At 38.6% G+C, this 12,932-nt stretch overlaps 1 protein-coding gene across 1 annotated transcript in view; it reads right to left on the reverse strand.

Annotated features, from left to right (window-relative positions):
* Nucleotides 1-3,361: 3,361 nt before the first annotated feature.
* LOC136885032 (proteasome subunit alpha type-6) overlaps nt 3,362-12,932 on the reverse strand; it is a 36,811-nt gene continuing 27,240 nt past the window's right edge. The window contains exon 7 of the mRNA XM_067157417.2: nt 3,362-3,502. Within this exon, the coding sequence (XP_067013518.1) occupies nt 3,445-3,502 (58 nt within the window). The 3' untranslated portion in view covers nt 3,362-3,444. The remainder of the gene's footprint in view (nt 3,503-12,932) is intronic.

Below are 12,932 nucleotides of genomic sequence, written 5' to 3' on the forward strand. Positions count from 1 at the left end.
AGGATAGAAAATACTGAAGGAAAACTGACTTTCTCTGAGGAAAGTAAAAAGTTAGGATGATAAATGATGTAAAGATCCAATCTCGCAAATGAAGAGAAGACCAAATGTGATATTAAGAGATCCAAAGGTCAACGAAAATATAATTATCAATGAATGGGTGAGAAAGATGAAGAGAACCCTCAGAATGTGCCAGAAGACTTACAAATCCCACTCTTGTCAGGCCAAATTCAAACATTATGGTACAGAATGCAAATGCTGACACTCAGCAGGCACAACTCTTGAAAATAGAAAGGGAAAAAAAGACTTCTTTAGCCATGATCCTGAGACAAAAAAATATATCAATCAGCAGGCAAGTTCCTATAGAACAAACCAGAAGCTAACCAAAGTTCAAAAAGATCTTGACTACGATGAAAAACAACATAATTGCATCTTATGTTCATTTCACAGCGATGAGATATGAAAGATTAACAAATAGATTTGCATCTTTGAGAATAGAAGAACAAAGTTCTATGGGTCAAAGAAGTCCACCAAGATCTAGAAAAACATGCGACCAAGGCAGAAGAGACGGCAAACTGTGAAGTGGTTAGGAAGAAAAGTACAGAGAAGGATATAACTGAAGAGAACAAATAGGGTATTTTTGGAAGAATGAGGATGAAGGAGTTCTGGCAGAGAAAACGAGTTGTGAAAATGAAAGTTGTCCAATTGCAGCCAATAGACCACTAAAATTAATATTTAAATAATACCATACTTATCAACAAATTCAATATCATGGAGCTAAGTGTCTCTTGTGCGTTGATCCACCTAGTAGAATCATTAAACGCACTCGTTCACAAAACGAGAGATTTAGATTCGAACATGAGGGTCATCACATATTCAGTTCCATTTTATAATACGTTCCTTATTTATTTAAGAAATGAGATGATCCAAATTTTCCCCATAAAATTCTGGAAAAGAAATTCCCACTTAATGGACACAATGTTTCAACAAAAGTTGTCTTTGTATTACTTAAAACCAGATGGATTGCAGTATGCAATAAAATGAGCAAATGAAGATTAACCATCAGAGACTCTGTTGTGCTGACGACACAGTACCGGTACACTTTGTGACGAATAGCAGTTATTTCCATTGCACGTGTGTAAATGGGATGACAGTGTTCAGTATTTTTAGTGTGTACATATCATTTATTGACAAGAAATGAAGGATGTAGTTGTCATATCAAAAATGAGTACCAGGTTAATTCCTACCCCATCACGTGCTGAGGTTAACAATGGTGGAAGCCTCTACCTTCCACTCCTCCAAGGGCCTTCATGGCCTATACGGAGGTGACTTTGCTTTGCTAGTAGTCATATACAATGTTTTAAACAATAAATCGCAACTGGTTTTTTTTAATACACACAAAAGACAATCAACAGCTAATAACCCAGTATTGATGTAACACCTGCAATTAATTGATTGTGTTGATGAACTGGTTGTTTGCAAATAATATGAATAAGTTGAAATATTCAAGTTACACAGCAATTTTTACTGTAATAGCAGCAATAAAATGTTGGTAATGTTACATTTTAGTAATAATTATTACCATACTTTATTTCCAGTTTTATGTTACAGTACGCTGTATACCATCAACATTTCATTACATAGCTGAAGCTCGTTATTGATCAATTGTAGACTCATTTGTAGTCCACTTCTTGTTTCCTATACTGTTATCAATTATTTCACATAAGACTGTTTTAATGTGTCAAATTTTTCCTTGCATAAAAGACTCGCGTTACCTTTTATAGCAACTGAAAAAAAAAACCAGTGCATATGTTATATATTCTAATACTTCAAATAAAATACTTGTGATTCACTTTTTATCTTACTTAAACTAGACTGGCCTGCACATCCAACTGATAGTGGGCAACATGGGCCCCATCCTGCATGTTTGCTCCTGCACTGCTTCTGTCATCCCACCACTTGCAGCCTCTCCTCTGCTGACCGAATGCAGAACTTCACACTTTCTACCAAAATTTTTCTATAGAAAGTATTCCATGCTTACAGAGACTGACTAAACAAAAGTTTCAGGCTTAATTTCAGTTGCTGACTGGCCCTGTGACAGTCAAAATCTCAAGAATACAAACTGTGGTCAGTACAGCCAAAACGGTTTACAACGTTTTTGTGGGGATCGGGCAAAAGAATGTCATAAAGAAGGAACGTGCTAAAAAATGAAAAACAATTACACTGTTAAATATAAGATTAGGTTAGAACGTAAAAATAATGATGATGAAAACAAAGAAACAAGTGTTTACAATTATAATTATTTCGTTATTTGCTTTACGTTGCACCGACACAGATAGGTCTTATGACGACGATGGGATAGGAAAGATCTAGGAATGGGAAGGACGTGGCCGTGGCCTTAATTAAGGTGCAGCCACAGAAAACCATCTTCAGGGCTGCCGACAGTGGGATTCGAACCCACTATCTCCCGGATGCAAGCTCACAGCTGTGCGGTCCTAACCGCACGGCCAACTCGCCTGGTACTATTATAATTAATGAATTAAGAAATAATGAATTTTAAGAATACCAACATAGTAAAACATTCTTAGAAATGCGAACTATACAAGTTTACAATTACGTTTAAAGTTGCCATAGGAATGTCGAACATCTGCCCGATTTGCACATATTTCATGTATGGATTAGCATCTGCTTTCTCAAACAAACTTTAATTTTTCATCTCTTGTAAACTGTCTAGCTTTCGTTTTCTCCTTAACCGGAAGACCTTCAAACCACTATGCGTAAGTATAGTACGCTTAATTTATGTACGTTGTTACACAATTCACTTACGAACCCTAAATTTAAATAACAACACATCACACAAGCTACTGTTGCGCGATCCAAAGAAACATACGCCCACATCAAAGACTGGCTTGAGACTGACGCTCCCTGCAGCTGTAAGCCAACACGCTACGGCCGTGAAATTAGTTATCTACCAAGTCCTTACTCAGGCCAGTGTTGCGCATAGTATGCACAATATGGCCGGGGATGCTAATTTACTTTTTTATGGTGGGAGTTAAGAAAGTACTAAAAAGTGATATAATTGTGCTATCCAAGTTTCTTTAACATTTATTTAATAGGATACGGACTGCGGCTTCGGAATAATGACGTGATAACCAGGGAAACACACTAGAGAGGGATGTCATTCTGTATTGACTGTTTTCACTTTACAAAGGATGCAGGTTCATAGCTGCGGAACCCTAACAGCACGACCAATTTGCACAGTTTTCCAATCGGTGCTCCATACATTGTTACTATAATATGCAACAATATTTGCGGCGAGACTAGGTACATAGTGAAGTAGTTTATAAGGATAAGCCCAATAACATAGCAGTTTATGTTAAGTTTAATACCAAATGAGGTTATACAAGCACTTGTAATTAAAACACAATAGTATATTAGCACCACACTTCAATCCTTCTCCGCAATAGCTGTCAGGTGTTTGTCCAACTCTTGTTCACCAAGGACTCTGCAACAAATGAGAATGAAATCAGATTCTGAAGCTCATAGTTTGTAGCTTCCATGCAATATTTGAACAAATAACGTGCAATAATGCTGCCTGAACTAGGTGCAATAAAGTGGGACATTATTTTTGCTCAAATCTCATAAACCCTTGAGTCCAAGTGAAACACATGTGCAAGTTGCGTCCTGTAAACCTTTCTCTTTCGAAGCATGCAGGACTAGAGTTGTTTTACATGATCACATTTTTTGTTGATCTGTCCTAACACATGTGCAACAACTTCAGAGAATTTCTTGCCTTGAGAGGACTGTATACTGATCTTCGTCATTAATATTAACATAACTGATTATTACAGACTATTAATCTCATGTTAAATCTGTATTGACGGCTGAACTTCTTGCAAATTATACAAAATTGTGTTGATTATCCTCCTGGTCAATACTCAACATTACATCCAATTCAGATGAAATTTTAAATAAACATGTTTCGACCTGGCGTAGGGTCATCCTCAGTAAAATATACAATACACTAAAAACATTAGACACACAATATGAAGTACTTGGTATAAAGCTTTTCCTTAAAACATACGACGAAAGTTAAAAATGTGAAGTGGTGGTCGTTAAAACTGTTTTTGAGCTGGAGGCCATTTTGTCGCGATATTCCCATTGTCTCCTGATGCAGTTCAACTGATTTCTTTACACTGCTGAATTAATGTATTCAGTCATAGGCTGACAATATAAGTTGTTATTGAAGTTATTGAACTTGCGTTACATGCCCGCTTGTATTACTAGTGTTCTCTGACTACAGAGTCCAGCTCTCAACCTGACGTGATCTCGCAGTCGAAACACACGGCGTGTTGTTAGGAGGAGTGGGGAAATGGGGCAGGGAGTGTGGGAGATGGAACCAAATGTAATGACTGTGAAACCTTCTGGTCTTGTTTTTAACTAAAAATAACTGGAATGAAAGTTTCCTACATTACATTCTTTTTTTCATTTATTCCATTTTAATTAAGGGCTGGATTCTTGTATTGATCCATACTAATGTACAAAGATATTGAGTAGTGGACCTTTTTGTTCACGTTGTACAATTTTTACATTTTGATCTATTGTAGTGTAATTATGAGTATGGTCTTTGTGATGGTTACTCATCGCCAATCTGATTATTTGTAAAAAAAGAAATTAAATGGAACAAAAACCAGGTTAAGAACTCTTAAAAAGATTTTTTTTTACAAATCACTAAAAACCAAGCAATGTTATTCCTTTGAATTGTACTTTTTTCATAGTTTATAGTTTGACACATTGAGGTCTTGCTCACTTTCATACATTTTAATCCTCCAGGACTGGCCATTTTTCACTAATATCAGATCTTAAAATTAAATACCAGTTTTGAACTTACATAATTTTTTTATGGTAGAAATTCAGTATGTGCAGCATAAGTTATAAGTTTTATAGCATCATAAAGGATTTTAACTGTTAAAAATCTTATGTGGAAGAGAAATGTGTTCACTGCGACAGCCAGCGACCCACCTGCTGTTCCCCAGAAGTATATTTTCTTTTATAACCTAATATAATTTATCAGACGCCATTATTCATTGCTCTGAGAAACAATCGGATATGATGACACTCCCAGCAATCAAGCGAAATGCATTCCGCTACCAACCCATGCACAATAAAAAAACTAAATGCAATCTGTTAGGAAACAAGGTACAACAGAGAACAATAGCTTTGTCGCTAGCAGGCATGATAAATTACTTCAGGTTGTTGAATGTGCTGCTCTCACAGAGTGGAATGCTAGGGGCCTAACAGCCACTCCGCAGCCCTAACATGGGGGCTTATGCTCCCAGACTCCCCATGCTCGATCACAGTCCAATGGTTTTTTCAATAACCTAACCTAACCAATGGTTATGTCACTAGCCGGCATGATACATCACTTCGGCTTTTTGAATGCGCTGCTATAACCATACACAAAATGCTAGGGACCCAACAGCCGTTTCGCGACCCTAACCTGGGGGCTTACGTCCCCAGACCCCCCTTTACTCGGTCACAATCCAAACCAATCCACTAGTTCATAAAATGAAAACTAGCGCCGCCGTACCTAACAACATACGGCTAGTTCTTAAGGTCAAGAGTTGGCAGCCCTGTACACCGCATGATCACGACCATCGTGAGAAGTTGGCGAGAAAGAAACAAATGACAGTGCAATAGTGCCTAGATGTCTGTGCTGAAAAAGTGTTGTCGTTACTGAACTTTTGCCTTTTTTATTTCACTGTATTTGAGTTCATACTTCCTACTTCATATCAGTAAAGCCATAATAATACTGATAGATCCCTTACGATGGAAGTAGTGGATTGAAATTAGTAGGTTTTTCATTTTATTAAAATGTTCAACATATAACCTTAACTAATAAAATATGGCTGGCTGGGTTATTTGGTTTCTAGGCCATTCAGAATGGTTTGCATACAACTACGTAATAATTAGTACATAAATATTATGTGTCATCTCTTAGGTCTGTTCAGTTGGTGTAAATCACGGTTGTTTAGTCAATGTTAACGCGCGGCCGCCATTACGTGCACACTGCTGTTGAGTTGACACAGCTCTGAAACGATTTGAAAGGAAGAATATTATGTGTAGAGCTGTAGTTTGCAGCCATCTATATTTTTTTGAGAACCATATGAACCAAATCTTATACTCCAGTGCCGATCAACACACATAGTACATTACATTGCTAACTACCTCTTCATCAAAACATATTGTTTGTAAAAAATTGCATAATAGCTTGCTCCCAGATCAGTTATGGTTACGTGAAGATAATGACATGAAGGCGATAGCTGAAATGGTCGGTGGTTTACCGAGCGCGGTGAAAATAAGTTGGCCTATGCAGATGTTTCCTACACCAAAAATATTCCTTAGTAATTTACCTTTCCTTAATGACCATAGATTTCTAACAGGAAATTTCAAGAGCACTATAAGCTCCAAAGCTACTCAAAAGTCTGGGAGAAATTTACAACTTCTGTTATATTTTTATTTTAAAACAATAAGATAAAGAATTTCGAACCACAGTATGAAGGGGTACCAAAAACAGATATATTTCAATTTTTTTTTTTACAAAACAACCTTATACCCTTCAAAATACTCTCCATTACAACTACCGTAATACATTTGTTCCGCCGGTGCTTCCACTGTTCGAACCATTTTTGTAGTCATCTTTAGAAATGGCTGACAGCTCCTCCCTCGTGTTTTTCTTGACTTCTTCAATGCTGTCAAACAGGCGTTCTTTCATGCCCCTTTTCATGCGTGGAAATAAGAAAAAGTCGCAGGTAGCCAGGTCAGGCGTGGGGAAGTGGAACAATGCCATTTTTAGCCAAAAACTATCCAACAGAGATGGCTGTGTCTGCAGTGCATTGTCGTGGTGGACGAACCAGTCTCCTGTCTGCTACAAATCGGGTCTTTTTTGACGAACACTATTGTGCAATCTTCTTAAAACTTTTCAATGAAAGGTTTGCATGTTGTTCACTTAAACTTGCCACCATAAAAAACGAAACAAGAACAAAATAACATTAGCAAAGACAATCGCTGCAGATGAACAGACAAGCTAGGTCGACAACACAGGCGACACTGAATTAGCAATGAGTTGCGCTATACACGCCTAGCGGCAGAAATGCGTACTACACAAGCTTCGCCCACACCAATGTTATTCCGGTTATTTTTGGGTACCCTCTCGTACATCAAACTTGCGTAAATTTGGAAAATAAGGATACCATGCACATTCCAGTGAGATTTAAAATAATCCCAATTTAAAATACAGAATAAATTACAGATTTTGGCTTATCTTTTCATACAGGGTGATTGGAAGCAACGTGAACTGATTATATAAGCGTTGATCATACTGATAATTTATGTCTTGCATTGCTGTCATTTTATCAGCTGCTGAAGACAACCAATCAAACCACTTTTCAGGTGAATTCAAACTGGCTTTGCAAGGCAATGTTACAAAATCTGCACAAGTTAAACCGGCTTGAGAGCTGTGACCAAAAATCGGCATTGAACGCAAACAAACATTGGTTTTGGCCACCGTCACCATAGCGTACTTGCTATAGTGCGAACTTGTACGCTCCGAGTTCTGCCTTCAAACCCTCCGCTGGCAAAGTTTCATTCTATGACTTGTGCACAGATTCAGCAAGACCGTCTTGCAAATATCATTTGAATTCGCCCGCAAAGGGATCTGACTGGCTAATTTCAGCAGCTGATAAAGTGACAACACTGTAAGATATCAAATTATATACGAAGGTGGATGAAATACACACGGGAATTTGAATGTACCATTGCTGTTTGTAATAATTCTGAGGCAGAGACTTTGCCAGGATGTTGGTGGAGGTGTCTGGAGAAAGGGGTTTGTACGCACGAACAACGGTGAAGAGCTGAGCTGCTTCAGTATGCCACGAGTGTGGAAGAGGTGCACACGTCTGTTGCGCAATGCATCATTAACAAGTTTCTGGCAAAGAGGACACCAAACCTACCGAAATATTGAGACAGCTCCGCGCACCGTTTGGAGAAGAAACACTTTCGCAGACTCGAGTGTATAAGTGGGCTAAAAAATTTGTGGCAGGAAGAGAAGCTGTGGAAAATGAACCTCATGAAGGGAGACCGTAGACAAGCATCACTGAAGACATCATCACTGTACTCATTCGTGACATCATTGATCAAGATCGTCGAATAAAAACTTTGCAAATTGTTTTAGCCATAGGAATAAGGTACAGAAGTGTTCAAACCATCATCCTTTTCAGAAAATTGTCTGTCAGGTGGGTTCCTAGTTTCCTCGACCAGGAACAAAAACTTTACGCCAGGAAGTTTGCCAGAGACTCCTGCGTCACTATGAGAAGGAAGGAGAGGATTTCTTGCGTCATACTGTGGGTTGTGATGAAACTTGGGTGAATCAATACATCCCAGAGTCAAAGCAAGCAAACATGGAGTGGCGGCAAAGAAACGAAGCAGGTCCGGTGGAGGCCAAAACAAGCCCACCTACGGGAAAGGTGCTAGCAACCATTTTCTGGTACTCCGCGCGCGTTTTGCTGGTGGATTTTCTTCAAGAACAAAGGACAATTACTGCACCCTATTACTGTCGCCTTTTGAATGAAGCAAAAGCTGTGTATCGCAACAAGCGACGCCGGCAACCGATCCAAAATGTCACTCTTCTCCACAACAATGGAAAACCAAATACTGCTGCATTAACGTGGGATAAACTGGAAGAAATTCATTGGGCACCTCTGGAACATCCTCTGTACAGTCCCAATTTATTGCCCTGTGACTACCATTTGTCTGGACCAATCAACCAAGACTAAGACTTCCCGGATGAGTAAAATTGTGGTTAACCTGCAAACAGTTAAAAATAGAACAGGTGTACTGAAAGAACACTTAAAATACAAGTTTTTCGGAGATGAGAGCACCTTCCTGGCCCTCGATGTACTCCAGCAATGACTGAACATTTGCCAAGGCAGCCCCATGCGTAACTGTTTGTTGTGCTTATATTACTGTAACTCGTGCATTTTTAGGCTTCTGATGTCGTGGTTAAGCCGCAATGCTGTTGATCCGATTAGGGTAAATCGAGAGTTGAGTGTACCTGGTACACATTGTTTCCGAACACCTGTCAGGCTAATGAACGAAAACAACCTTGCATCGGTTTGTTTTCAAACTGAGATTGCTGCATGGGAGTGAAAACTGGGTGGACTCAGGACATCTTATTCACAAGTGAGAAGTAACAGACATGAAAGTAGTGAGAATGATTGTTAATACAAACATGAGGGAAGGAACTCGAATCTACAAAAAAGCTTAATAGTTTAAAATGAGATGGTATCTCATTATTTATCTCTGAATCACACCGAAACTACCGCACCAATTGAGCTAAAATTTGGTATGGACAAAATTAAGATATTCAAATACAAGCCTAATCTAAATTTACAAAACTTGACCTCTTCTTCACATTAGCTTCCATATCCTACTCACATTTGCCCTTCACCTTTTCGTATCCTTCAGTTCTAGATGGCAGCCATTAATATCCAGATATTCAATGCACTGGTATGTGTTTTATCCCAAAATAATCAACAAATAGCAACTCCAAAACCCAGCAAGCGTACTCAAAATTCAGTTTTCCTTTAAAAAAATAAAAAGCTACATGCATTTTATTTTTAACTCTAATGGTTCTCCAGAAAATTTGCCTTTTCTGTATGGAAGTATGTGTTCCAAAGCACTCGCTGGCCAAACAGTGTTAGCTGATTATACTAATTCAGACTGGACACCAAAGTGAGCGAAGGTTGCTGCTTAAAAATTACATGTCAACAAAGGATAAAACAGAAGTCAGCGACATCATCAATGACGGGCACGTTTTGCTGCTATTCAATAAATTAAGATCAGAAAGGTAAAGATCTTTTCCGTCCACCACAAATCAAAGGCTCAAACTAAATGACAGATCCTGTTATCCTCCCCCACCCGGGCTGATTGAAGTAAATTGGATTTTCTACCTCCCTTCTTCCCATATGCGCAGATGATCGAGACATCACAGCACATTAATGCCATTGGTGTAGGACATGATGGACTTAAGTCTTCTCAAGAGGTCCACGAGACACATTTCCTTTGCAAGACATTGAGAAGTTCTTTCAAGCCTCCAGAGACATGCTCTCATATTTCTCATCCCTGTCTGTCTGTTAGGTCATCAGCCCAGAGGCTGGTTGGATTCTCAAATAGCACCACCAAAGGTTATGCGGTTATAAGGAAACCGCAAAAACCAATGGCAGCACCAAAATGAGGCGTACTAGGCAAGACGAGGAGTGAGATAGTTTGCCATTGCTTTCCTCACTGGGTCAGAAAGTGCTATTACAGCACGACTGACCCTATGAGCAACAGCTTTCATAACACTCAGATGCACTAGTCGTGCTCTGAATGTCATTACTCAGCACCACCCATACCCCAGCAGCTTCCATATTGTCACAGCCATGGATGAGACTGGAACTTCGGTGAAAGCTACACTTAACTCTGGCCTGTGCCAAGAGATGGATACGAAAGTACTGTATCCATCAAGAAATGGCAGCAGGCAATTCTCATCCCTAATAAGAAGTAAATATTACACAAAATGAAGTAGCCAAAACTGCTTAGGCCGTTTTTGTGGGGACCGAAAGAAAATAACGTCATAAAGAGGGAACGTGCTAAAAAAAAAAAAAAAATTACCATGAAAACAAAGAAACAAGTGCTCTCAAAAATTTAATGAAATAAAGAAATAGTACATTTTAAGAACACCAACATAGTAAAACATCTAGGTAAAACTTTCTTAGAGACACGAACTATACATGTCACTTACAATTGTTTAAAGTTATCGTAGGAATGTCCAACATCTGGGCAATTTGCATACGTTTTATGTGTGGATTAGCATACGATTTCTCAATAAACTTTAATTCTTTCATAATTTGTAAACTGTCTAGCTTTCTTCTTCTCCATAACTGAGTGTCCCGCAATCCAATGTGTGTAAGACAGTAGGCCTAATTTACATATACAGTACACAATTCACTTACGAGCGTAAAATTAAGCACTAACACGTCACATATATATACAAGTACAGTAGGCCTAATTTACGTTGTTATACAATTTGCTTACGAACATAAAATTAAGCACTAACACATCAGACGAGCTACTGTTGTGCGATCCAAACAAACATAGCAAGAACTGGCCTGTACTCCCTGCAACTGTAGATCGACACGCAACTACGCTATCCTTACTCAGGCCAGTTGCCGTTGGCCCGTTGTGCACGCAATGTGGCCAGGAGCGCTGCTTTAAATTTCTTATGGTGGAAGTTATGAACGTACTAAAGGGTAACGTAAATGTGCTATCCAGGTTTCTTTAGCATGTATTTAATCGGACATGACCTGGGTGTTTGGAATAATGGTGAAATAACCAGGAAAATGCACGAGAGATGGACATCTTAACCAGTTTCGACTGTATACAGCACAATAAGAAGTTGTTACAATAATAAAAACCACCTTTCCAATACATAGTAATCCTTTATATTTAGGATAAAACCATTAACAGATATTAAAATTACGACATGTTTCGCTCATGCTTTGTGAGCATCATCGGCCAGAATAACCTAGTTCAAGGTAGGTCAGGGCCCTGATCCCAGTACATATAATGTAAAAATGTCTATTAATACAATAAAACTAATTAAAACAATTTAAAAAATGATCAGTAAGAATATAATATGTCTATTAAAACATTTAGTGACCATTAAAATAGCTGAAGTGTAGGTGAATGATATGAAATATTAATGATACGTTGCTGTGGATGATTATTCGTACGGAGCGATGAGCATAATCCTCGTACGATGGCATTAAACACAATAAAAATGAACTATTGTGGACTGCTGTCTTGTTATAGATGTCTTAAGATCAACATGTGTTGGTTGAAAAACGAATTGTATAGATGGATAAAGCGTCGCCAGGTTAGCGTGAAACGGCTTTAAGAGATTCCCTCGCGTTATATTTCATCGTAGTGTTATTCAATACATACTGTCAATGATCTTCGAACAGGGAACTAAAAGATCCCCTAGGTGAAAAACGTGAAATAGGTGAGCGCCTTGTGTTGGTTGAGGAGTGAATGGTCCCTAAGAGATTGTCCCTGGCTCACGTAGTTTTCGATGCTGAGTGTACAGTTATGCTTTGTGCAACCGTAGATGGAAGAAAACTGTCCCCATATGTCATATTTAAACAGAAAACAATTCAGACTTTATCACGTAGCAGGCAGTACGCGGAAAAGCAGAATCCGCAAAAACTGGCGAGGGTTGGCATTTCTGAACTACAAGATGGCTGTTAATTCGAAATCACGTAATTGAAAGTCCGATTTGTGTATTACAAAGACTTCGAATTAACGAAGTTTTACTGTATTGCAAAACAAACATCAGATTTCGCCGGTGTGTCTATTTCAAGTGCTTACATTGCACAAAAAGAATTATCCACCACCGGTCGTGTTACTGTGCAGTAACCGTCTTACTAATGAAAAGTCCTTATACAGCTGTTTAAGACTTGAATAGTTATACAGTGAATAAACCCTGTATATGCATTGTATATTTTTCTTACTAATAAACATGGTATACGCATTGTACTACTATACAGCACATATACAGTTGTTCCAAGTCATAGGAATCTCTTCCTGCAGTTCAGTGACATATTTCGCACATTCACCGCCTTTATGATCGCTTCTGCTTGTTATCTACGAGCAAAACTTTCCGGAAAGTCGCGCAGTAGCACCACATATCGAAAAGGCAGTGGTAACACAAAGTGAGACAACTGGAAATTGGCTTATATTGATATCAACATTTCTTCAGCTTGCTTGTGTGATGAACGCCACGAAAGAAATGGAAAAGCTTAAGAAAAGATCGAGAACTCCTAACTGGGATAGTA

The sequence above is a fragment of the Anabrus simplex genome, chromosome 13 (genome assembly GCF_040414725.1).
Source record: "Anabrus simplex isolate iqAnaSimp1 chromosome 13, ASM4041472v1, whole genome shotgun sequence".
Lineage (NCBI taxonomy): Eukaryota > Metazoa > Arthropoda > Insecta > Orthoptera > Tettigoniidae > Anabrus > Anabrus simplex.